At 36.6% G+C, this 27887-nt stretch overlaps 1 protein-coding gene across 2 annotated transcripts; it reads right to left on the bottom strand.

Moving 5' to 3' along the window:
* Positions 1–1352: 1352 nt before the first annotated feature.
* Positions 1353–25416, bottom strand: pcnx2 (pecanex 2). Of its 2 annotated transcripts, none has more exons than XM_051126249.1 (34): positions 24961–25416; positions 24325–24524; positions 24035–24149; positions 23821–23857; positions 21025–22068; positions 20814–20958; positions 19732–19874; positions 19554–19632; positions 19302–19437; positions 18149–18291; positions 17914–18067; positions 17795–17827; positions 17164–17335; positions 16956–17066; positions 16754–16845; positions 16489–16598; positions 16233–16344; positions 15225–15317; positions 14963–15113; positions 14736–14877; positions 12938–13115; positions 12575–12683; positions 11019–11148; positions 10576–10634; positions 9291–9506; positions 8960–9213; positions 8258–8491; positions 7356–7459; positions 7092–7236; positions 6768–6998; positions 5118–5392; positions 4666–4826; positions 4167–4582; positions 1353–2337 (listed from the first exon to the last, which is right to left on the bottom strand). In XM_051126249.1, exons 1-34 carry the CDS (start codon positions 25111–25113, stop codon positions 2203–2205), a joined length of 6012 nt encoding a protein of 2003 aa, XP_050982206.1. In that variant the 5' UTR covers positions 25114–25416; the 3' UTR covers positions 1353–2202. The 2 variants fall into 2 exon arrangements, with proteins under 2 accessions (XP_050982206.1, XP_050982205.1); XM_051126248.1 differs by having other exon boundaries at positions 1353–2340; positions 24961–25415.
* Positions 25417–27887: the final 2471 nt, after the last annotated feature.

Here is a 27887-nt window from a genome sequence, read left to right as displayed (position 1 = left end):
TTTGTTTGGTTTCTAAATGGGTGTTCAAAACTTTAGTTATATATACTTTCTAACATAAAATGTTTTAAATGCTCTACATGTTTTTACAAATATAGCAGAAATTGTGGTGAAAGTCATTCACAGTGCCAGTCGAAAGCTTGGAGACAACTACTTTTTTTTATATTTATTATTAATATCATATCAAATAATCATCACTTAAAATTAAATAGAAATAAATTGAAATATTGCTTTTGTAAAGAAATGTATACACTGGCATAAATAATTAGGGATGCACAATGTTGGATTTTGGCTGATAACTGATGCTGATATTGATATATTTCTTTTTGTTTGGAAACAATACCAAGTCTCTTCTGTGTGGAAATTATAAGCAATTTATTTTTAATTCTGGCTAGGTTTTATCAAGAAGTTATTTGTTAGAAGTAAATAAACAATAATGAAATTCTTTTATAATGACAGTACATTGAAGCTTGGAAAATAACTATAAATAAACTATATATCAATTGCTGTTTACTATATATCAATTACACATTAATGAATAAATCAATATATATATATATTTTTGAACTTCTAAAATGCAGTTTAAATGTGGCTTCAAACGATCCCAAATGCGGTTGTGAACTATCCCAGCCGAGAAAGAAGGGTCTTATCTAGCGTAACGATTGGTTATTTTAATAAAAATAATACAATTTATATACTTTTTAATGCCAAACGCTCGTCTTGTCTTACTCTGCCTGGACTGTTTTTGTTCCTGTTCATGACAGTTAGGGTATGTCGAAAAACTCCCATCTCATGTTCTCCCTCAACTTTAAAATCATCCTATATCGCTGTTTTACCTTTTTTGTTAAGGGTGTTTGATCTTCTTTGCATGTTCACTTTGCAAAGACTGGGTTGGAACTTCTGCAGTGGTGTAGGACATAACCTAACTGTCTTGAGACAGAATACACAGAGTTCAAGGATTGCAAGGCAAGACGAGCGTTTGAGAATAAAAAGTATTTAAATTGTATTTTTTTAATGTAAATAACCGATCGTTTCGCTAGATAAGACCCTTCTGCTTTTTGGAGGTTCAAAATCGGGGCACCATATCAGTCCATTATATGGAGAAAAATGCAGAAATGTTTTCCTCAAAAAACATAATTTCTTTACGACTGAAGAAAGAAAGACATGAACATCGTGGATGACAAGGGCGTGAGTAAATTATTTGTAAATTGTTCTGGAAGTTGGAGTTCTCCTTTAAATAAATAAGGACAAAATTCAGATTCTTTTTCAACTTTTTTATTCAAATTGTGTTAATGGAGTGTATTTTTAGGTTTTTGAGATCTCCCTGTTTATGGGAGCATCATAATATGCAAATAATATTAAAGGGCTAGACTTACCATGAAATATTTGATATTACAACACATCATACAGACCCCGTCACATAATAAATAAACTGGAAGCCCCACATTTCCCATAGTAAAAATGCACATTTTGCTTTTATCAACTGTAGTTCCAGATCTGTGGAACTCCTCCATCCTCATTTTAGCTCTTGGAGGAATTTAAGAATGAAGTACACACTCTTTAACTTAGATTGTGCTTGCCATACTTAGGGATTTTTCGTGGGCCAATTAATCATCTTATTGATGGTAAAATATCAGAGGAAAGTGTATACACACCCTGTGCCAAAGAGTGAACATGGCAACTTTTAGTTGTTTTTTTCTTTTTAGAAGATTTACAGAAATAACACTTCTCTCGTCAGTTCTTTTAATGTAACCAGTTCAGAATCCTTGCAGTGCTTGTATGTTAATATATACCAATGACACATCTGGATCACAACACATTTCAAAACAGCAGTGTGCAAGGAAACTATGTAACCGTACCTGACACTTTCTTTAATCACGTGATCTTACATTACTTGAGCAACAATTCTTATTTTGCCACTCTATAAAAATAATCTTCTGTGAGTGATGGTGTTCATGAAGTGCACTCAAGGTGCAAATGTAAATAGTCATCAGATTCCGTTTAATTTCAGAGATGGACAGTACAGCTTTTGTCCACTCTTGCTTTTTTTTTTTTTGAAAGAGTGATTCTTTTTCCCTTAAATAGGATACTTACATTTCTACACATGGCAGATGTTTTGTTTTACAAAAAGACGTCTGTAATGTACATTACTTGAGGGCTCAGGAGTTTTGATCATGCTGGGCTGAGGCATTTGGTGGTTGTGGCTCATATGGTCTTCTCTTCCGGAGCCTCGTGAAAGGCTGAAGTGGAGTCATCTTGGCTCTTGTCTGTGCTGTTGACCTTGGGTCCTGTGGCAATGGTGGAGGTGGCATCTATGCTCTCGTACGCTTCTGATGTGCACTGCTGAAAAGAAAGGATTTTGAACAATTTCAGCAACAACCTTTTACTCTAAATTCCAAACCTGTAAAAGTCATGTATTATCATTTTTTTGTGACCCTGGACCACAAAACCAGTCTTAAGTTACATTATTTGTAGTAATAGCCAAAAATTCATTGTATGGGTCAAAATGACAGATTTTTCTTTTATGCCAAAAATCATTAGGATATTAAGTATAGATCATGTTCCATTAAGATATTTTGTACATTTCCTACCATAAATACATCAAAACATAATTTTGAATTAATAATATGCATTGCTAAGAACTTCATTTGGACAACTTAAAAGGCACACTTTTTTGCACCGTCAGATTCCAGATTTTCAAATAGTTGTATCTCGGCCAAATAGTGTCCTATCCTAACAAAACATTCATCAATGGAAAGCTTATTTATTCAACTTTCAGATGTATCTAAATTTAAAAAAAGACCCTTATGACTGGTTTTGTGGTGCAGGGTCACCTTTATGATTATGATAAAAGAAAAACTGTTTGAAAGGAGAAAAAAGAGAAATTAAATAAAGAAAATTTTTAATAAAAGATGACCTACTAAAGAAATCATTTTTCTCAACTTATGAAGTTATATCTACCACTCAAAGGTTTGGGGTCAGTAATAAATTTAGATGTTTTTGAAAGAAGTCTTGCATATTTCTCCTTTATTTAAATAAATTATTGTAAAACTAGTAATACTGTGATATATTATTACAGTTTAAAATAGCCTGTTTATTTTAATATATTTGAAAATCTAATTTGTGATGGTAAAGCTGAATTTTTAGCAGCCATTACTCCAGTCTTCAGTGTCAAGTGATCCTTCAGAAATTTTTTTTAACATTATAAATGTCTTTATTGTCACTTTTGATCATTTTATTTCATCCTTGCTTAATAAATGTATTTTTAAAAGTATTAAAAACATTAATTAAATTAATTAAATGACTTATTAAATATTAGATTAAATATTAAATACTTATGGTTTAGTACATTTTTTTTAGTTGACCAACCACTGGCAGCAGAGTCCAAAAAATTCATTTTGGACCCCGGGTGCATAACATATTCAGAGTTAAATAAGGCAAAGTAGTTAAACAACACATTAAATATATACATTACCGTTCGGAAGTTTGGGATCAAATTTTTAAACATTTTACAGAAGACTTTTCTGCTCACCAAAGCTGCGTTTATTTGATTAAAAATACAGAAAAAAACAGTAATATTGTGAAATATTATTGCAATTTAAAGTAGTGTTTTTCTATTATAATATACTTTAAAATATAATTTATTCCTGTGATGCAAAGCTGAATTGTCAGCATCATTACTCCAGTCTTCAGTGTCACATGATCCTTCAGAAAACATTCTAATATGCTGATTTATTATTAATGTTGGCAACATTTGTCTTAATATCTTTTTTTCAACCTTGTGATACTTTTTTAGGATTCCTTGATGAATAAAATAGAGATCTTATGTAACAATACACATTACCATTCAAAGTTTAGAGTCAGTACATTTTTTCTTTCTTTATTTCCATGAAAGAAATTAATACTTTTATTCAGCAAGGATGTGTTAAATTGATAAAAAGTGATATAGACCTATATTGTTAGAAAAGATTTCTATTTTGAATAAATGCTGTTCTTTTTAACTTTTATTCATCAAGGAATCCTCAAAATGAGCATCACAGGTTCAAAAAAAATATTAAGCAGCACAACTGTTTGCAACATTGATAATAAATTAGCTATACTATATTAGTTATACATCTATTCTTTATCATATCCCCCCAAATAATGTAAAATTCATCTCATCATCTCACCTGCGTTGCACGACTCGAGCGACAGGATGGGCCCAGGACGATGTTGACGGAGCTTGAGGACTGCGTATCGCTGGTGTTTCCCCCCTCAGCTGCAGAGAGGCCCGAGATGACCAAGCCGCTAGAGAAGCTCCGCTTGCCAAACAGCAGGCTCAGTGTGGAGCTGGAGGAAGACACCTGGCTGGAGCGATGCTGACCTGTGGCTGAAGCCAAAGGCCCTGTTGTGGACAAACGAGGCACCTGGGAGAAGACGGAGGCAATGGAGGAGGTGTTGAAGGACAGCTGGCTGTTGGAGAGGCGCTGCACCAGCCCAGGGCCTCCAGAGCCGTGCTGGCTGTCCAGGATGGGACCCGATCGGCTGGTGACAGGGGGCCGCTGGCCCTGAGGTTGCACTGAGCGACTGCGATACTCCCGGTGAGCTGTGGGAAAAACTATTATTTTAACAAATATGCTCATTTTCTTACAGGACTATAGAGTATACAGATTCATAGTATGTTCTGACCTCCATGGTGTCTGGACTGGGAGCTGCGTGGGCGGCCGTGATAAAGGCTTAGGCTCTGGGATGTGGCGGAGTTATGATTCTGACTTAAGGAGGAACCAGCACAATCCACATCCTCCATGTTCATGCCACTGTTACAGCTGGTAAGGTTATCCTTTCTTACCCTAGAAAGTGCAAGGAAGATTTAGAAAAAGACCTCCTTTAAAAGGAGTAGTTCACCCAAAAATGAACAAGTACTTACCCTAAGGCCATCTAAGATGTGGATGAGTTTGTTTCTTCATCAGAACATATTTAAAGAAATTTAGCATTACATAACTTGCTCCACTGCAGTGAATGGGTGCCGTCAGAATGAGACAGCTGATGTTCCGATGAAAAAACAAACTTATCTACATTTTGGATGCAGTAAATTTTAGCAAATTTTCATTTTTAGTTAACCTTTAATGCCTCATACGTACCGAAACCATCTGGAGAGCAGCCAGGTGCGAATGCTCTCCAAACTAAGTGGCCCACCCCATATGTTCCTGATCTGCTTGTGAGTTCCCATATACGAGGTGGTGAGTGGGGACACAAACATGGGGTAACCCAGGGGTTGGTCGCACGAGGAGTTGATCATGTTTCGCAGAGCCTGCTTTGAGTTCTGGATGCTTCCACGCTCAGGATTGCGATTCCGGAGGAAGATGAGCTCCTGTTGTTGACCTGCCCACAGTCCTCGCACACATTCTTTATTTATCTGAATAAAAAAAAAAAAAAATAATAGCAATAAGTCTAAGAACATAATTAACATCTGAAAATATCTGAATTGCACATAGTGACCTCAAATCATTTATTTCATTGTTAGTAGAACAGTAGGTTTATAGTGCATATTCATCATACATAATAGAGTTGAGGTCGAAAGTTTACATACACCTAGCAGAATATGCAAAATGTTAATTTTTTACCAAAATAAGAGGGATCATACAAAATGCATGTTATTTTTATTTAGTACTGATCTATATAAAATATTTCAAACAAAGGACTTTTACATATAGTTCACAAGATAAAATAATAGTTGAATTATTAAAATGACCCTGTTCAAAAGTTTACATACGCTTGATTTTTAATACTGTGTCGATGCTGTCTTTTTTTGTAGTTGTTCATGAGTCCCATGACTCCCTTCATGTTTAACTTCAAGACATGAAGTTAAACATTTCAGCATTTTGTGTATTTAAACCCTTTCCAACAATGACTGTATGATTTTGAGATCCATATTTTCACACTGAGGACAACTGAGGGACTCATGTAACTATTACAGAAGTTTCAAACGCTCACTGATGCTCGCAATGCATTAAGAGGCGGGGAGTGAAAACTTTTTGAATATGAAAATCAGGGTAAATTTAACTTATTTTGTCTTCTGGGAAACAGATATTTTCTGTAGCTTCTAAAGGGCAGTACTAAATGAAAAAGATATTTCAGCTTCATTCTGTTCAGTTTTCACCACTGGCTTTTAATGCATTGTTTTTCCTTCTGAAGAATCAGTGAGCGTTTGAACTTTCTGTAATAGTTGCATATGAGTCCCTCAGTTGTCCTCAGTGTAAAAAGATGGATCTCAAAATCATAGAGTCATTGTCGGAAAGGGTTTAAATACACAAAAATGCTGAAAAACCAAATAATTTGTGGGACCTGAAGGATTTTTCTGAAGGACAGTGGGCAGTTTAACTGTTTCAGGTCAAACAAGGGACTCATTAACTATAGCTAAAAAGAAACACAGCTGTGGATCATTCATGTAACAACACAGTATTAAGAATCAAGCGTATGTAAACTTATGAACAGGATCATTTTTATAAATTAAATAAAATAATTATTTTCTCTTGTGGACTATATATAAACATTTTATGTGAAATATTCCGGTCAGTACTAAATAAAAAATACTATGGATATTGTATGATCCCTCTTATTTTGGTAAAATGTTCAACCTTTTGTAGATTATGCAAGGTGTATGTAAACTTTTGACTTCAACTGTATATGCACTAGAACTAATGAACTAGAAACAATCAATATTGGATTAATCAAGATTGGAAAACCATACAAAATACCTCTCTTACCTTAATCTCATAATAATCTCTTACCTTAATGACTTTGAAGCTGAGATGTCGTTTGTAGAGCATGATGATCTTGTACTCATCTGCGCCTTCATCTACCATGTGCCGGAGCGTGAGCAGTGTGTCTCGACTGGACAGTACTGCTCTCCTCCAGGCGGGGTCGCTCTCGTGACATATCACTAGACTGGTTCTGTAGTTGCTTACTGCCTCGTAAAGCACGGCAGGCTCCTCCGTCTCCTCCAGGCTCGTGAAGTGGTCCTGTATGAGTCAAATTACAGAGGTTATACCAAAGTACAAATGTGAACAGTCAGTCATGTTATGCAATTTCCAAGCATTGTCCATTCATCTCACCTGATGAAGTTTCAGACTCATTCTCACGGCTGGGGCCACCACCGTCTGTAACAGGTCCATGTCAGCAAAAACCCATTCATCCCTAGCAGCAATACGGAAGTCACCTTTGAACAGCGTGTTGAAGCCATAGAGGAATGACTCCAGACTGTGGAGGAAATCATTGAAATGTGACTGACATCCATCAAATGAACAATTATCTTTTATTGAACTGCGTTAATATGATTTATTTGTTGAGGTGCACAGCACTAATGCTAGGAAGTGTACCTGTTGGATCTGTTATGTGCTGCTGTGCTGAGAGATCTCCGTCCAAGAACAGACAGAGCGAAACACAGAGTAACCAATGGAGAATCTTCATCGCTGTCTACAGGCTGAGGACAAAAAAACTAAACTTTAGATCATTCAAGATATTCATGTCTTTCTGTCTTCAGTCAAAAAGAAATGAAGGTTTTTGAGGAAAACACTCCAGGATTTTTCTCCATATAGTGGACTTTAAAGGACTCTACATGATCCCAGCAAAACAATCGACCAGTTTCTAAATAAAATAAAAATGTGCTAATCTTGCATGTTTGCTTAGTGTTTAAAAAGCAAACATACAAAAAAAGTCAAACGCCCTTTACAAAAAAAAAATGTAAAACAACAATGTCGGGCGATTTTAAAGTTGGAAGAGAAAATAAGATTGAGTAAGATACTCCAAACCGGATAGGGTGAAATAAAAGATAAAGAACTAACCACGTTTTTTCTCCAAAAGTCAGCGTGATTACAAATGTTATGATTTTATACAACAATTCAATAAACAAAGTTAATATTGAGAGACTTATGTTTTAGATACCATTTTTCTTGTTTTTGCTCTGTTTTTTTTGCAACATGATGGTGTTTCGTTCCTGAATGAACCAACCGTTTAAATGATTCAGTTCAATTGTAATGACTCACTTATTAAAGGGGTCATTGGATGCCCTTTTTCCACAAGTTGATATGATTCTTTAGGGTCTTAATGAAAAGTCTATAATGTACTTTGGTTAAAAATTCTAAGTGGTTGTGTAAAACAACACCCTTTTTACCTTGTCAAAATAAGCTCTGTTTATGAGCATTTGGAAATCAGTCAGACGCTGTTTTTTTCCTTTACTGTATCAGCCTTCGCTTACACTAATAAATTCCATTCTCCTCACCTCCTCTAGTTTGCTGGCACAGTATTGGATCCACTCCAGGTAGATGTTACAGTAGCTGGCTCTGGTGACTCCCTGCAGACAGTGGACGTAGTCCTCATCAATCTTCATGCTGAACACAGCCGGGTCCTTCTCGATGTGATGCCATTTAGTGTACGACTGCAGGGCTTCTTGCATGGACTGGTCTTTAACCCATATCTGCATCTTGGGGTTAATCACCAGGTAGTAGATGATACTCTGAAGACAGAAACGATTGAAAATGAATGTTGTCCATCTCGCTTTATTAAACCATAAACCTGCCACAGTAAATCTAGAACATTGTAGGTACTTTTTTTGTTTTCTTTGCACACAAAGAGTATTCTCATAGCTTCATAATATTACAGTCAAACCACTGATGGACTATTTTAATAATGTTCTTACTATCTTTCTGGGCCTTGAACGTGTCAGTTGCGTTGCTGTCTATGCAGGGTCAGAAAGCTCTTAGATTTCATCAAAAATATCTTAATTTGTATTCTGAAGATGAACAAAGGTCTTACAGGTTTGGAACGACATGAGGGTGAGTAATTAATGACAGAATGTTAATTTTTGGGTGAACTATCCCTTTAAATTCTTTACAATTCTTATTCCTATTTGCATACAACAAAAGTATACTGAACTGCTTCTCTCTTCTAAAATATAGAAGTCACACAACAGTGTTGCTTGTACCTTAAGGTAGTAAGTGATGAGCAGCTTCCGCAAGTCATAAACTTGCAGCATGGTGGCAGCGTTGTTCTCGCTGATGCTGTAGCCCTCCAGCAGATACTTAGTGGTGGTCACCTCCCAGGCCAGCCAGCGGAGGTTGAAAGCAGCATTGCAGGACAGCACATGGGGCAAATGACCCGGCTCACAGCAGCAGCAAGAATCATCTTCCTCTACACCCTCTGTGATGGCCTCCACCTCCCGCTGTTGACAGTAAGTACCTGAGGACAACAGAAAATCACAGTGAGGAGAAGGAACACTGACATCAGTGTGACAATATGGTGTTAAAACCATTTACCCCTGAACTCCAGGCCTCGTAGCTGGAAGGTGACCAGACCGTTGCCAACTTCGATGAGGTGAACAAGTGCATTAAGGTAGTCAGAAGCCAGGATGAAGCAATCTCCAGCACAGTAATTCCCCCAGCGGCCCAACATCAGGTCTCCACATAAAGAATGCTGCAAGGAGCGTGTCAGGTACTCGTAGAAGATCGAGTTGAGGTTGTTGTCATCACAGCCTACATGGTGAGGACATAATGACTGGACATTTTTATTTAATAGTAGAGAGTAATAGTACAGATATGGCATCCTAAAACAATGTCTAACATACTGAGAAAGTTCAAACTATGTTTACAGTGAAACTGAACCTTCGTGCATTAAAGGAGTAGCTCACCTTCAGAACAAAAATTTACAGATAATGTACTCACCCACTTGTCATCCAAGCTATTCATGTCTTTCTTTCTTCAGTCGTAAAGAAATTAGGTTTTTTGAGGAGAACATTTCAGGATCTTTCTCCATATAATGGACTTCAATGGTGCCCCTGATTTTGAACGTCCAAAATGCAGTTTAAATGCAGCTTCAGAGGGCTCTAAATGATCCCAGCTAAGAAATAAAGGTCTTATCTACCAAAACGATTGGTTATTTTCTAAAACAAATTACAATTTATATACTTTTTAACCTCAAATGGTTGTCTTGTCTGCCTGAACTCTGTTTTTTCTGGTTCATGACAGTTAGGGTATGTCGAAAAACATCAAATTTTCTCCTCCAACTTCAAAATCGTCCTACATCACTGTTTTAACTTTTTTTGTAAAGGTGTTTGACCTTCTTTGCATGTTCACTTTGTGAACACTGCAACAGTGTAAGACGATTTTGAAGTTAGAGGAGAAAATGAGATGGGAGTTTTTTGACATACCCTGTCATGAACCGCAAAAAACAGAGTTCAGGCAGACGAGACAAGACGAGCATTTGAGGTTAAAAAGCAAATAAATTGTATTTTTTTTAGAAAGTAACCAATCGTTTTGCTAGATCAGACCCTTCTTCCTCGTTTTAGAGCCCTTCGAAGCTGCATTTAAACTGCATTTTGGATGATCAAACTTAGGGACACCACAGATGTCCACTAAATGGAGAGAAATCCTGAAATGTTTTCCTCAAAAAACATAATTTCCTTACGACTGAAGAAAGAAAGATATGAACATCTTGGCTGACAAGAGAGTGAGCACATTATCTGTAAATTTTTGTTCTGGAAGTGAACTTCTTCTTTAAGATATCAAATCCTAAAAGACGCGTATAGATAAAGACATTATTTACCAGTCTCTTTGTCAACCTGGGACACCAGTCGGCTGTTGGAATTGTCAATTCGTTTGGTGCTGAAAAACCAAATGAAAAGTTTATGAAGTGAAATATTTAGTCATGTCAAACAATCCATTTAATCTGATGCCTGTGCCTGTACCACCATTCAAGTTTAATATCAACAACAGAAACATTCTGTGTCATCACATCTGTGGTTGGAAACCGCATCAATAATTCAACATAGTGTGGTTTTCTCTCTGCTGCGGCAGACTGTTGGACTTCAGATAAAGCCTATCAACCGTGAACGAACTTTGTCCCAGAGGAAACGAGGGAAGAACATGCCAAACATGTCCAGCCCCAACAGCTGTTCTCAAAACAATGAAATATGCACTTGTTTTTCCAAGTGCCCTAGAAGACAGAAATCTGACAGTGCATTACATCACTCGTGGAAAGCAACTTACTTGTAGTTCCTCTCCCAGAATTTTACAGGGCGTGGATAAGAGGTGATAAAGATGGCGCTTCCGAGGAAAGGGCTGAGCGGAGTGTAGAAGAGCGTCGTGATGAACGTCTGCAGCAGCAGCATGGCAGAATCTGAGCTGCTGCGTCAAGGAAAAACTAAATATATGCGCTAGATTTGGAGGTGTGATGCTTTTAGCATATTACCACAGTCATTTAAAGGTGCTGCAATCAATTTCTTTTTCAACTATCTCACACTCTAATAAGTATCATGAGAAATCACAGCTGACTCAGAAGGAAATTACATTTATACAAATTTCACATTAATACCATTTCACTCTGCTTTCTAAACACTGGCTAGAAATCATGAGATTATGATGTATTCTGTTAACGAAAAAGACGAAGTGTGATTGTAACAAATATTAAAATCATTTAAAATCATTAAATTAATCAACAATTATATAATTTTGTTAAATAAATAAAATTTAGCTGAATTTTACATATTGAATATTACATTATTTTCATTTTGCTTTGTAAGCACTGGCTGGAAAGTGTTAAATTACTTAACAAATTATGTAATTCTGTTGAATGAATGAATAAATAATTAAAAAATACATTTTGAATATTACATTACTTTTATAATGGAAATCATGAGATTAATCGCAAATTATGTAATTTTGTTAATGAATAAACAAATAAATAAATGAAAATTATATTTTACATTTTGAATATTGCATTATTTTCATTCTGCTTTATAAACATGGGCTGGAAATCATTAAATTAATCACAAATGATGTTATTTTGATAAATAAATAAATACATGAAAGAAAATTAGATTTAAGTAAATTTTACATTTTGAAAATTACATTATTTTCATTCTGCTTTCTAAACACTGGCTGGAAATCATTAAATTAATTGCAAATTACGTGATTCTGTTGAATAAATTAATGAACGAATAAATGAATTAATTACATTTAAGTGAATTTTGCATTTTGAATTTTACATTATTTTCATTCTGCTTTCTAAACAGGGGCTGGAAATCTTTAAATTAATCATAAATTGTGTAATTCTGTAAAAAAAAATATATATATATATATAAAATATAACTAATAAAATATAACTAAATTTTACATAATTAAATATTATAAATATTAAATAATTTTTATTCTGCTTTCTAAACACTGGCTGGAAATCATTAAATTAATCACAAATATAATTCTGTTGAATGAATGAATAAATAATATTTAACGGAATTTGACATTTTGAATATTACATTATTTTCATTCTTCTTTCTAAACACTTGCCCAAAATAATGAGATTAATCACAAATTATGTAATTCTGTTGAAAAAAAAAATCTTAAGTAGTTGCCTTTATGGTATTTTAGGAAGATGGTCCCTCGCAAAGGGATCATTACAATTCTGTGGCTTAAAAAAAGTCTGAAAACTCCTTGTTTATATCTCCTATAGTTTAACAGAATAAAAATAGGATTGAGCATACATTAAACATTTTCAGATTGTACTACCAATATAAACACTCAAACTAGACAGACTGAAAGGATATGAGGTACAGCGAAAGGTTGTGCAAATGCGTGAAATGCACTACCCCATGCTATCTGCCAGGGGGCGATATACACCAGAATGAAGTGCAGCTTGTGTAGAAGATCCCAAAGCTGTTGATAAAACAAAGAGCTGTTGTAAGAGTCTATAAGACAACAAAGACAGTTATTTTGGTACTAGTTACTAAATGTACTGTCGGCTGAGAGCTATTTTAAACAATATTCTGGCACAATAGACACGTAATTTGAAAAAAAAAATAATTTACAGACTTAAAGTCATACAGATTACCTGTTTTACTAAATTTGTAGGACTTTGTAAATGATCAGTGTTTCATTGCAATAATGTCCATCCAACCCACAGCACTGACCTTGTTGAAGACGATGGACATGAGGAAGAAGTTGAGCAGGAATGTCTCAGAGGCACTGCTGCAGTCGAACTCAAAGAAGATGATGGTGAAGATGAGCGTGAGGAACTGGTAGCTGGGATTGCAGAAGGAGGCACGAAGAAGCTTCATCCCAGCAACTGTCATCAACAAGACATCACAGCTGGAGCGAGACACAGACACCTGAGCCACTCAGGTGCAGAGGCAGCATACAGCCAAGCACAGCAAAAACCAATCAGGGTGACTCTGACACACGTCTGACGCTAACTTGCACAATGCTCAGTAAAATATGTTACTTTACCAATGCTATATATGTACAGTCATTGCCAAAAATATCTGCACCCTTGCAATTCTGTCAGAAAATGCAACACTTCTCTCAGAAAATTGTTCCCATTGCAAATGTTTTGGTATTCACATGCTTATGTTTTTTTTGTTTGCGCTGCAACAACACAAAAAAAAAAAACCAGAGAAGAAAAGTCAAACTTGATAAAATTTCACACAGAACTCAAAAATGGACTGGACAAAATTATTGGCACCTTGTCAAAATTGTAAGAAATAATTGCTGTTCAAGCATGTGATGCTTCTGTAATTTCTATTTAGACACACCTGTGGCAAGTAACAGGTGTGGGCAATATAGTAATCACACTTGCAACCAGTTAAAATGGAGAAACCTTGACTCAACCTTTGTGTTGTGTTTCACACTGAGCATGGAGAAAAGAAAGAAGTGTAAAGAAGGGAAGAGCAAAATTAATGAAAAATTACAATGAAGGATGGTTTGAATGGTGGATAAAGAACCCAGATTAACTTGCAAACAAATTCAAGCTGACCTGCAGACACAGGGTACAACAGTGTTAGCTCGTCCTATCCTTTGCCATCTGAATGAAACTCAGGAGGACACCATTGCTGACACAGAGGCATAAAAAAGGACATCATGGCACTGTTTACAGAAAAAGAAATGAGGCATTCAAAGAGAAGAACACAGTGCCTACAGTCATGGTGGAGGTTCGAAGATGTTTTGGGTTTGCTTTGCTGCTTCTGGCACTGGATGTCTTGACTGTGTGAACGGTATCATGTAATCTGATGATTACCAAAGAATTTTGCGGCGCAACGTAGTGGCCAGTGTCAGAAAGCTGCGTCTCCACCAGAGGTCATGGGTCTTCCAGCAGGACAATGACCCGAAACACACCTCAAAAAGCACTCAGAAATGGTTCAAACAAAGCGCTGGAGAGTTCTGAAATGGCCAGCAATGAGTCCAGATCTGAATCCCATACAACACCTGTGGAGAGATCTCAAAACAGCAGTTGGGAGAAGGCATCCTTCAAATCTGAATGACATGGAGCAGTTTGCAAAAGAAGAGTGGTCCAAAATTCCAGTAGAGAGGTGTAAGAAACTCATTCATGGTTACAGGAAGTGACTGATTTCAGTTATTTTTTCCAAAGGGGGTGCTACTGAATATAAAGTTAAAGGTGCCAATAATTTTGTCCAGTGCTTTTTTTGGGTTTTGTGTGGAATTGTATTAGATTTGACTTTTCTTATCAGTTTTTTTGTGTGGTTCCAATGCAAACAAAAAATAAATAAACATGTGAGTACCAAAACATTTGCAACTGCAACAATCTTCTGAGAGAAGAGTTGCATTTTCTGACAGAATTGCAAGGGTGCCAATATTTTTGGCCATTACTGTATATAATGCTAATGTATTTATACTGTTAAGGTAATTTAATAGAAATGGATTGACTGAAGACTGAAAAAAAAAACCAGAAAGAATAAGGGGAAGGATGCTTACTGTATTCCTAATTTCTTACGATGGCTGAGGGCGAAGCCATCATTGGTAAGTGCACTGAGGACAATGGCCGGGTAGACGATATACTTCTCAAAAGTCAGCAGCCCCACATAGAGACGCTCGAACCACATCAAGTGAGCATCCTCTGAAAAGATAGTATACTAAAACTAATTAACATTAACAACACAATGCATTAGAGCAGACACATCACAGAAGTGCAGGGAACTGACCTCTGGGTTCAAACTGTGAGTACTCCTTACTCTTTAGCACAGGATGAGAGATCCACAGCCAGGGATGGTGTTTGCGTAACTGAGGGATGAGATAGTGGGTGACAAAGCCCACAGTGGCTGCTAATGCATACAGCACTATGGACACAAATGGCTGCATGTGACAAAAATAAAACTGTTAGTTGATATGTAAACTGCAAGCTTTGTTAAATATGTAGTCATGGTTTCTCTGTGCATAAGAAGTGTATAAGTAAGAGAAACTTGCCCGTAAAGAAAGGAAAACCGTGCTGGCTGTTATTGCAAAGGTCAAAACTGAGGCGAGAATACAGACAACCAGATCTGACAGTAAAATCTCTTTCTGCAACATAAAATATAAGTCATAAATGATTAATACAAGATTAGTTAGATGCAAATGTGTGACCTTACAAAACCTTAAAGCTGAATAAATCAGCTTTCCATTGATGTATGGTTTGTTAGTGTATGACAATATTTGGTCAAGATACAACTATTTGAAAATCTGGAATCTGAGGGTGCAAAAAAATTAAAATATTGAGAAATCGCCTTTAAAGTTGTCCAAATGAAGTTCTTAGCAATGCATATTACTAATCAAACATTACGTTTTAATATATATACAGTAGGAAATGTACAAAATATCTTAAAGAAACATGATCTTAAAATCCTAATGATTTTTGTCTTAGAAGAAAAATCAATAATTTTGGCCCATACAATGTATTGTTGGCTACTGCTACAAATACACCCGTGCTACTTAAGACTGGTTTTGCGGTCCATGGTCACATATTACAAATCCATTCAAAAGAAACTAATACTGTAATTCAGCAAGGAGCCATTAAATTGTTCAAAAACAATAAAAACAGAACAGTATTTATAATGTCCCCAAATAAATGCTGTTCTTTTGGACTTTCTATTAATCAAATATTAAAATAAATATTAAACAGCATAACTGTTTTCAACATTTATAAGAATAAGAAATATTTCTCAAACAAGCATATTAGAATGGTTTCTGAAGGATCATGTGACACTAAAGACTGGAATAATGGCTAATAAAAATTCAGCTTTTAAATAAATATAATGTATATTTAAAGTTTAATTTAAATTATATTTAAGTAGTAATATTTTACAATATTACTGTTTTTACTGTCTTTTTAAATCAAATACATGAGAGACAGAAGAGGCTGACTCCAAACTTTTGAACAGTAGTGTACATCTGATTGCAATTTTTGAATATTCACTAATTAAATCTTACAGTACCCACCACTGAACCTCTTAGTTTCTCTGGAAGTGGGTCTGTGCTCTCAGCAGATATTTCTTCCTCTTCTTCCTCACCATTTCCAAGTGTTGGCATCAGCTTGGACTTAATCAATGAGCTGAGATCAAAAAAACAAACAAATATGTGCTTAAAAACAGCGTTTGGTTTCTGAGCACTGGCATATTTTGAGGGCTTCAAGATATGGCAGCAGTTCAAAATGTTCCTAACCAAATGATCTGTTGAAAGTGCACATTGTTCTTACTATAACACAGATGGATCACTGCTTTGTCGACTGAGATGATAGGACAGGACCACTAGCAGGGCACAGAAACCAGAGAAAAGGGCTGGAATATGTTGTTCATCCCAAGGCTCCTACGCAGAAGATGCCATTGCCATTACAAACTTATAATCTAGATTTATACTGATGATCTACTCATTTTTGAAGCATACTGCATCATTTTACTCCAGCAGATTAAATGCATGTTTTCATTTCATGTTTCAAAATACATAATTCCAACAGATCTTACCTTCAAAGCGCCAAGACAGAATCCGTAGAGTAAAGATAGCGCTAAAAGACTTCTTACTATGCAGTACACGGCAGATGGGAGCCCAGTTGCAGCTAAGCAGAAGTCAGAAACATTAGTTTCCTTCAATTCTGACTTAGAATTATTTGCAATTATCTATGTTTTGACAAAAAAGTGCCAAAAATGATTTAGCATTGACACTGACCTGTACCTCCAAAAAGGTGCATGTCGATTTGTTCTAAAAAGTATATAACAAAGGTGTTGATTTGTGGAAAGAGGCCAAGAAGAAACGTTACCGGAAAGCAGTATGTAAACCCTGGAAAGATCAGATCAACATCACGTCAAATGTCTGTCTACATTTATGTCCAACTGTAATTTTTCAAACGTATGTTTCAAAGCACAAATACACATACCGACTAAAATGTCTTGCAGGTACTGAAGGGCATCTGACGTTACTATTGTGATGCCATAGATGGTAGACACAGGGAGGTCTGGTGTTCTCAACACCATCTCCAAAATCCAAATAAGGCCACAGAACATACAGAAATATGCAGCACGACTGTAGATGACCATTTGATTATGGCCCTGTAAAAAAGAAAAATGCAACTGTTTGAATCAGTTTTCTCTATCCTGTTGAAGGGATAGTTCACCCAGAAATGAAGATTCTGTCATTTATTACTCACCCTTATGTTGTTTCAAACCTGTAAGACATTGTTCATCTTCTCAAACAAAATTAAGATATATTTTGATCAAATCTAAGAGCCTGTCTTGGCTCTTAGGTCAAACCACTGATGTCACATGGACTATTTTAATAATGTCCTTACTACCTTTCTGGGCCTTGAACATGGTAGTTGCATTGCTGTCAATGCAGGGTCAGAAAGCTGACTTCTTAATTTGTGTTCTGAAGATGAACAAAGGTCTTACGGGTTTGGAACAACATGAGAGTAAGTAATTCATGACAGAATTTTCATTTTTGGGTGAACTATCCCTTTAAATGTAAACAACATGAATTTTTTTTTGAATGATTTTTTTTAGTACACTCACATGAGTAGGTGAAGCTGCATCTGGCTGAACACTCTATAAAACATAAGAGGCTTTAGCAGGCAGTCTAGCAATAGATTCATTTTCAGCAAAAACAGGCTGTAAAATGAGGAACGCTGTACCTTCAGCAAGGAATACTGACAGCTAGCAATGACCAGACAGAACTGAAAGACCCAGATGTCTTTGAAGCAGCCCTCATTTAGAAGCACAAACCCCAGAAAAGCCACCAAGAAAGCTAAGAATACAGCCACCATGTTTTCAGTCATATCCTTGTTCCTGCAAAAACAATGTGCATCTTTGTGTTCCTGTGGTATTTGAATAGCAATGCAATGTCAGCACTTGCATTGTCACACTCACCTGTCTAATAACGCCATCAGGGCTAAGCGATCGTACAGTATGTTGACCCATTTCCCAGGAAAAACCTTTAGCTTGTAGTACAGCTTTCTTGAGGGTTTCTCTTGGGTTGATGTCTCGGATGATTCATCTAAAGAGTCCTCCTCCTGTGCATGAGAAATATTTAAACCCTCAGTAAATGTTGACTGAATTGTAAGTTTTGGTTGAGCTGTCCTTTAAAGGATTAGTTTACTTCCAGAATAGACATTTTCTGATCATTTACTCACCCCCATGTCATCCAATATGTTCATGTCTTTCTTTCTTCAGTTAAATAGAAATAAAGGTTTTTGAGGAAAACATTCCAGGATTTTTCTCCATATAGTGGACTTCAATGGGAACCAGCGGGTTGAAGGTCCAAACTGCAGTTTCAGTGCAGCTTCAAAAGGCTCTACACAATCTCATCTGAGGAATAACGATCTAATCTAGCTAAGCGATTGGTCATTTTCTAAAAAAAAAAAATAATATCGAAATTTCTATACTTTTTAACTACATATGCATTGTTTTGCACTAGCTCTGCAATTCGCGTAGGGTGAAAAACTCAATCTCATTTTCTCCTCCAACTTCAGAACAGTCAGACATCTTTGTTTTACCTTTTTTTGTAAAGGGCGTTTGACTTTCTTTGCACGTTCACTTTGTAAACACTGGGTCGGTACTTCCGCCTCAAAGTCACGTGTGACCTTTCCAACTTGACTATGTAAGTCAAGCTAGTGTAAGACAAGTATTTGTGGGAAAAAAGTTTATAAATTTTAATTTTTTGTTAGAAAATAGCCGATCATTTGGCTAGATAAGACCCTTATTCCTCAGCTGGGATCGTGTAGAGCCCTTTGAAGCTGCATTCAAACTGCAATATGTACCTTCAACCTGTTGTCTCCCACTGAAGTCCGCTATATGGAGAAAAATCCTGGAATGTTTTCCCTCAGAAACTTTCATTTCTTTTCAACTGAAGAAAGAAAGACATGAACATCTTGGATGACATAGGGGTGAGTACATTACATGTAAATTTTTGTTTTGGAAGTGGACTTCTCCTTTAAGATACAGCATTTTTAACCTGAACCAACATGTTTTCTGTTGTGTTGAATCATAACCAGCTTAATGTGTGGAAAAAGGGATTCTACACCTGAAAGATTTCCGGATGGGTTCTCCTGGGCCGGAGTCGGCGAGTTGGAAGGATGCGTCGCTGGAAGGGGCATTCAGAAGGACCTCCCACTAACCCGTCCTGGCACTCAGAGTTAGAGGATGTGGAGAGGAGATCACTAATGGAGAGATGGTAACATTACAATTCTCTAACAGCAGTTTTTATTCTTAACTTAATTTTGATTTAATGTCAATTGATGTGATTGTAAAAGAGAAGCAGAATAGGAAATAGTACCATATGTTGCCTGTGATGAGCTCGGCACCAAGGGGTAAGTTTAGTGCTCTTTCATTGTACAGTTTCCGAGGTCTCTCTCCTGTAGATATTATACATGTTAAAAGCCCAGCTCCACATGACATTGCAAATAATGCACTACAGTTGTGTCTGTCATTATTGTCTGTCACATTGTACTCACTGTGAACAGTGTGAAAAGTATAAGCCTCCTCTTTGGATGTAGCCTCCGGTCTACAGATGACCTGAAGCATAGAACTCTCTGACTGGGACGTTTGTGAGGGCAGAGAATCATAATCAGGGTCCCTCTCCTTATCCGTCTGTGGACTGTGAGGACAAAAAGAATATGAACCTTAAAACGTGAATTTGTATTAATAACTCTTATTTTTCATATGAGGGTACACACAGTACCATTCAGAGGTTTGGGGTAATATTTTTTTGTTTTTGAAAGTCTAATGCTCACCCAGGCTGCATTTATTTGAACAAAAATACAATATTGTAAAATATTATTACCATTTAAAGTAAGTGTTTTCTATTTGAATGTATTTTAAATTGTAATTTATTTCTGTGATGGCAAAGCTGAATTTTCAGCATCATTACTCCAGTCTTCAGTGTCACATGATCTTTCAGAAATCATTCTAATGTGCTAATTTGCTGCTCAAGAAAAATGATTATCATGGTGGAACACAGTTGTGCTGCTTAATATTTCTGTGGAAGCTGTGATAAATTTTCAAAGGTCAAAACAGCAGTATTTATTGGAAATAGAAATCTAACATTATAAATGCTTTTACCATCACTTTTTATCACTTTAGTTAAGAGCTCCTAAATGGACATGGAGGAAAAATTCCAGTGCTTTTGCATTCACTCACAGATGTGTTGTGTCCTTGCAAGAAACTTTGTATTTGCTTGCAAAAACATTTTCATCACAAAAGTTTTGCAAATCTATAGTTTCTCAAGGGAACGAGAACACAAAAGCATTGAAATGCTATTTTTATCACCATGTACCTTTAGTGTCTCTGTCCTTGCTAAATAAAAGTAATTTCTTTTAGTTTCTTAGTTCTACTGACCAAACCTTTCGAACTGTAGTGTGTACAATATGTACATATTATTATTATTATTACTACAACAACAATATTTTTTCATATTATCTATATATGCGAATATCACGCTTCTGTTCAGGTTTAAAAATAGTTAAATAGCAGCCGTCATTTAGCAGATGCTTTTATCCAAAGCAATTTACAGTATGCCAGATGGCATAATACCCACCTCTCTGGAGAGACAATAGGAATGAGAGTTTCTGGAATGGTTTTCATTGTGTCTGTAGCCAGACTGTTTGGGGGATTTGGACGCTCCTGTTGTTGTCCTGTGGATTCTGACACATCTGAGTTCCTCTCCGCATACATACTTTGCTCTGAAAGGAGTTGGACCATTAGTTTGAGTTACGATATTAAATCCGGTGTCATAAATCAGCACTCACCATTTCGCTCTTCATTCTCCTTCTCAGCCTCATTTCCTCCCCCAAACCTGGTGCTATTGATAGACTCCAGCAAAGACACGAACTCAACAAAGTTGGACTCATTGGGTATCTGTCCCTCCTTGGCTTCCAGGTCTGATTTCGAGGAGGTCATTGTACCGAGCTTATCTTTAGCTCTGTTGCTAATGAGGACAGCGTCTCGTCCGCTGTCGATGCTGAGTCCCCTAGCATGTGATCTTCCACTCTGAGTACACCTCATATACACTGCTGGGATCTGCAAGAACCCATCAGCATCCACTTTAAGCTCAGGTGGGTCATTTTCATCAGTGTGGGAGTTCACATCAATGCCTGAAGAGCTGTTATTGGTCACTTGGGGGCTCAGGTTGAGCATCTCAAGCTCATTGCTCTCTATTTCTTTGCATTCCTGAGCAGAGTCAGAACTGATTGGGTCTTTGTCTTGATGTTCAGACTTCTCCTGAACTGAGCTGTCTCCTGCAGCCAGTGTATCTTCTTTATCATCACCTGCAGAGGGTTCCTCCCCTTCGTGAGGCGAATCGAAAGTGATGACAGGAATTTTAACAGGACAGTCAGATTCCCCCTGGTGGGACTGCGCTGACTCTAAAATGCTCTGTTTGACAGACTCCTCCAGTTCGGCTGCTGTCTGTGGGTCGCAGCTCATTGTAATAATGATCTTCACCGTATCGCTCTCATCCAGTTGGGCCGAGGGACTCGAATTGTCAACCAGCACCACAGCTATTTCATCCGAGCAATAATTCTCCTCAGGTGTTTCTGCATCGTTGGCATCTCGTGTGATTTCTAGAGAGGTATTATTGTTGTTGGGGTCGGTTGGGGGTTTGTCTTTCTCCTCGATACTATCTTCTTCATTCACAGGGGAAGGTGGTAGATCATCCTCAGCTTTGTCCCTGTGGGCTGAGGGAATCTGCTCTCCCTGCAGGAGTGGGGCAGACTGGTCAGTGTTGGGACTGAACACATCCTCAGGGGTGAGTCGCTCCTCCACCTCTGGTCTAGATCGTTCATCACTCTGACCTGTAAAAGCCAGTCAGTAGACAAACAGCATGTTTAAAATGTCAAATGGCCATATGGTTTATGAAAGAATTTAATTCAGTAGCTACCAGATTGGTTGAAGTCACAAACTGCTTTAAAGGGGTCATGGACTGCCTTTGTTTTTTTTTATTTTGTATTGTTCTCTGAGGTCCACTTATAATGCTATCAAAATTTTTGCATCAAAAACCAACATAATTTAGAAGTAATAGGCTATTTTCTGTCCTGTTTTTAACCCACCTCATCAGAACGCTCTGTTTGAATAGGCATGATGGTCGTAGACTCAAAAATAAATGCCCACTGCTATGATTGGCTAACAGTTGTGTATGTTTGACAGCCTACATCCTTCAAGATGTGATTTAGGTTAAAAACGCATAAATACTCAGTACATATCAAACAATCTGTAATAAAAGACAAAATATTTTTTTGAAAATCCTGTGTCGAATTGTGCCTTGTTTGTAAACAAATCCGTGGTAAAATAAAATAAACAAAGGACCAAGTTCTTAGTGATGTGGTCTGGAGCTTCACAAAAAGTAAAGCTCATCCACTCTTTAATGTTGCGATCAGAAGGAATGCAATGCAAAGACTGTGTTTTTCCACAGCTTGGCACTGCACAGGGCCTTGTTGTATTCGCAGCCATCTTTACTGTTACGGTTTCTGCGTAGACCTGTGTTTGCCTCTCTGGCAGATATGTAGAAGCAGGCATTGATCATCTTTTTTTGAGGCACTGATTAGCCACACTATTACATCATAAAGTGGCACATTCAACAACCTGACGTTTTGGCAGATTGGCTTCAATATAAGCTGTTTTTAGGATAACAAGAAATTTTTGAGTTCTGAAACTTACAAGATGTTTTTATAGTACAATGACCTCTTATATGTCAACAGATGAAGGGAATTTTGGTTTCTCAGTTCATGACCAGAAATTACAATTCTGTTATCATTTACACACTCTTCAGACTTATTAAAACACAAATTAAGATATGTTTACTGAAACTTGAGAGATTTCTGACCCTCCATTGAAAGTCCAGGTAACCAAAACTTCCAAGAAGGAGTCAATGAGCAGATTAAATTTAGGTATTTATTTACATCCAAACAATGATCGACACACATTCATAAAGCATATAACATTTAGTAAACACAGAAGCTCAAACATGTGTGTTCTAGTGTATGATTTATGCACATGATGTATCCACAAGCTTCCATGTTTACCAAATGTGATACGCTATATGTATGTTTAGATGTAAACAAAATTAAATCTGTTCAGCAAATAAAGCAATAATATCTCCTAAAACCTTAAAACTGCTTGATTCACTGATTCATATTTTTTGGATCTTCTACGTTTTGTGAAATTATATTACATTTAAAAAAATCTTTTTACAATATATTACATGAACAACTTACTCTTCTTCATTAAATTCAATAAAAAATTCTAGAAATGTCTCTGAGTTAGGCTGGCAGTCGGAGATCCTCACAATGTAAGTGTAGCGCTGTGTTTGGGCTTTCTGACAAAGCTGTCTGACAGCTCTTTTTGAGAGGTCCTGGCAGGATGTCACGCTCAGTGTGACGTGTAACTGAGGCAAGATAGAAAGTAGTCAAATTATTCCTCAGTTCATATGCAAGACTCTGTGACAGAAACTTACAGTGATGTATCTGCACAGCATGTTTCCAGAATTGTGAGGATCTCTTGCACTGCACCGAAACCAGGCCAGTGCTATAATTAAAGCTGGTACATACCCTCTATATTCTTCAGCTCCTCCGATTTTGGACACTCCTTTACAGATTTGTAAAGCAGGTTAACAAAAAAAGATATTATTATTTCAAGTGTACAAAAATATTATACATAACAATATCCACAAGTGTTGGTGTTATACTAATTACCATTAACATGTTCGTGGCAGTCTCTAAAAATACATATGCACATAATTATGTTACATAAAGCATTACTCACTCCAATCAGTCCAGGGTCCGTTTCAGTCTGTTTCACTGTAACTTGTATTACTGGACTCGGTCTGTTTTTGGTCAATACTGATGTGGCAACACTGTCAGGAACTGTGCTGCTCTTCCTGTAGGTTCAAACAATTCAGACTTTAGCCTAGTTACAAGACCAATATATCAAAATCCTTTTGGCAGTAGAGTTTACATGCTTTGAGGACAGGAGGCATAAGACGATATTAGAAAATAATATTGAATATAATATTGAAATCAATAAATGACACTACTGATGATTTTGGATCTTACCTTAGAGATGGAAGACAGGAATCAGATGCGTTGCTTTTCTTGTCTACACCTTTGCTGATGTCAGGCACACTATTCTGGGCTACAATGTCGCCCTGATCGAACATCAGATGGAGGCGGTAATTTACCATCTTAATGACAATGAAGAAAACTGTCACTGAGGTGCAGTAGATACTAAGGGTAGTAGTGGTGGGTGGAAGAGCCTGAGAAAGGAAGAGATGGGAAACACAATTAGAGCCATGACATTTCTAGAGCCATTTAATGGATAAATCAAGTATAAAATATCATTTTGGATTTGTGTGGTTATTATCTCCGTTAGCTCTTTTTTTGTAATTTCTTGACCACTGACAAAACACGTAATATATATGGATATTTTCGTCTACTGTAAATGCAAAACAATGCTTTGACACAGGCTGCCATGCGTTCATCACCTGTACATAAGGCTATGCAGAAGAAAAATGCGACAGTGGTAGCACCAAACAAACACATAAATTGATTTCATATACAATACATTTAACGAGTGGATTAATTTTATCTCTTCCGAGAAATATTTCGCGTAAGGTTTCTATAGCTATAAGGCGACTGCTTCATATTTGCAGAACACATAATATCGGCGGCCTGCGGCATTGTATCACTCACCAAATGAAGAGATAATGGAAGCATGAGCAAAAACATCCATAAATACAGATGACATGAATTGTTGAATTTATTCTGCTCTGGGTCATGATACCATCCGCCGGTCAGTGAAGCCCAGACTCCTTGGCGTAGCGTTTGCACAACTTGAGAGCCCATTTTTGCAATAATGGTCGCTACAGATATATCATGCTGCAAGCTGCGAATTCACACCGCTGCCGTCCTCGACTCGCTTCCCCTGTGCGCGATTACATATTTGCAGACGCTGCCTCTACATCCTTCCTCGAAGCCGTTTACTTTTCTTTTTCATCGTCCACGCCTTGGTTCCCTATTTCCCAGCATAAGGGCATTGGTTTTGTGCGGTGAAAGGCGCTCAGCAGCATCCTCCTGCGCCAGCTTCACATGAGCGGAGAGGAGGGAGGAAGGGACTGATTCATAGTGATGCTCCGCTGCTCACTGAGTCACGCGCGCCCCCACCCCGCGCTGACAGTCCGAAGACAAGAACCATGAAAAAACAGCCAGACAAGCGGGACAGCATCTTCAACTTTACAGCGATAGCAGTTCATTTTAACAAAATTTAAAATGCCCATGTTTCAACTTACCTCACCACCGCAGTTTTTTTTTACACAGTAACAGCAGCACTTTTTGAAACATTTCAGGTCTGCAGTATTTTCTTTATTACTAGTATGACTATTCACAGTCGGTGTTGGGAGTAACGCATTACAAGTAACGCGAGTTACGTAATGATATTACTTTTTTCAAGTAACTAGTAAAGTAACGCATTACTTTTGAATTTCTAAGAAAATATATGAGTTACCCTTTATTGATTGACAAGTCTCCTGTCGGGAAATTGGGAGTAAACATGATGTTACTGTATTCTAGACTAAATGTGAACATGCATTAATTCATCTCACTTACAAAAAACAGATTCAGTATTTCTCAAAATGGATAAAAACAGTGAAGTGCAAACTCAGAATATGACGCAACCCTGCAAAAATTAAATATGTTAAATAAAACAAATATCATTTATGTATTTAATCCCATTTTATTAACCAGTCTTTGCTGCTGACCTTCGATGATGCAATTCAACCATACTAATAAGCAAAAATACTTTAGATAAACTAACATTTGTGCTTCATTTTTTTTTTATAGCTGTAGAGTGATCTCCTGCATAAATGTACTTTGCTTTCAGCCTGAGGTGAATTCGTTTCACTTTTTGGTGTAAAAGGGCTTTTACATTAGAATTGTTTTATATTGAAAACAAAGAACCAAGCCCTGCCCAGATTTTAAAAGTAACGCAAAAGTAACGTAACACATTACTTTCCATAAAATGTAACTGAGTAACGTAATTAGTAATTTTTCAGGGAGTAACGCAAAGTTGTAATGCATTACTTTTAAAATTAACTTTCCCCAACATTGTTCACAGTAGGCATGTGATGGTAGCCTATCATATTTTCACGTTGCGATAATTGCTACAGTTTTATCACGGTATACGGTATCATCACAATGCTGAAATAAGTTGCAACATTTCAATGCAATAAAGCAATACACACAAAATGTATAAAGTAAACAAATGTTTCAAACAGATTAACGTGCAAAAGAATAGGTAGCACTTCACAATAAGGTTTCATTAATTAACTTTAGTTAATGCATTAACATTAACAATAAGCAATAGCAACATTTGTTACAGAAGTTATTGTTTGTTTTAAAAAGTTCGCTTGGGTTAATTAAATAATACAGTTACTATTTTAAAAAAGTTACTTTTAAAAGTAATGCAATTTAATACTGCCTTACTCACTCAAAAAGTAACTAATTATGTTACCTAGTTACTTTTAACTTGGAAAGTGATGTGTTACATTATTTTTGCGTTACTTTTTAAATTTGGGCAGGGCTTGCTTGTTTGTTTTTAATATAAAAAGTTCTATTTTTGGCACATGTAAAAGCCCTTTCACAGCAAAAGTGAATACACGTCAGGCATGTCTGTAGTGCACACAGAAAGTTCAACACTCTTCAGCAATTTAAAAAAATTAAGCACAAATGTTAGTTTATCTAAAGTAATTTTTGCTTTTTGAAGGTCAGCAGCAAAGACATTGGTTAATAAAAATGGGATTATATACAGAGAGATGGGTAAATGCATTTTCACTATTAGTGTAGAACTATAGTAACATCATGTTTACACTGCGCACACAACGCCTCATTCCCAATTTCTCTCAAAATGGTGACAGGAGAGCTGTCAGTCAATAAATGGGAAAACAAAGTAACTGGCGTTACTTAATTGAAAAAGTAACTCAGATATTTCCTTGTAAATTAAAAAGCTGAGGCATTACTTTACTAATTACTTGAAAAAAGTAACTCACGTTACTTATAATGCATTACCTACACTGGTTATTAAATGTTGAAATTAACTAAGATTATTAAATACTTTAGAAGAATTCACTGGCAGTTCATGCTATCTGCTGAATTAACTAGTGTTTACTAATGGAGCCTTAATGTAAAGTGTGACCGAACAATGAAGAATAAAAACATTTTCAAACAATATTTAGGGCATGTAGTCCAGATGGTAAAATAAATAGCCTACTAAGCCTAATAAGTGTTAAAGTATTTGGCTGTGTGATGAATAACATCACAAATACAAAAATCTGGATGGCTGTTTGAAAGAAAAAAGAGTTTGTACAGAAAGAGTAGCAGCTGTTTTGTTTATGGGTTATGGGTTACTTTGGAAATGGAATAGGTTACAGATTACAGGTTACCCTGTTTAAAATGTAATAAGTAGTGTAACTATTTCAATTACTTTATTAAAGAAATGTAACCAATTACATTTGATTACTCTTACAAATTTGACCCGGGTAACAGTTGCATTTCTGCTGTTTCAGCAGTGCCATCTGCTCTCAGAGACTGAATGTGCATTTTCATTCAGCTTCTCCTTTACTTCC

The sequence above is a fragment of the Labeo rohita genome, chromosome 13, assembly GCF_022985175.1.
Source record: "Labeo rohita strain BAU-BD-2019 chromosome 13, IGBB_LRoh.1.0, whole genome shotgun sequence".
Taxonomy (NCBI): Eukaryota; Metazoa; Chordata; class Actinopteri; order Cypriniformes; family Cyprinidae; genus Labeo; species Labeo rohita.
The sequence above is the reverse complement of the archived record's forward strand: the minus strand, read 5'-3'. Positions and strand labels throughout refer to the sequence as shown.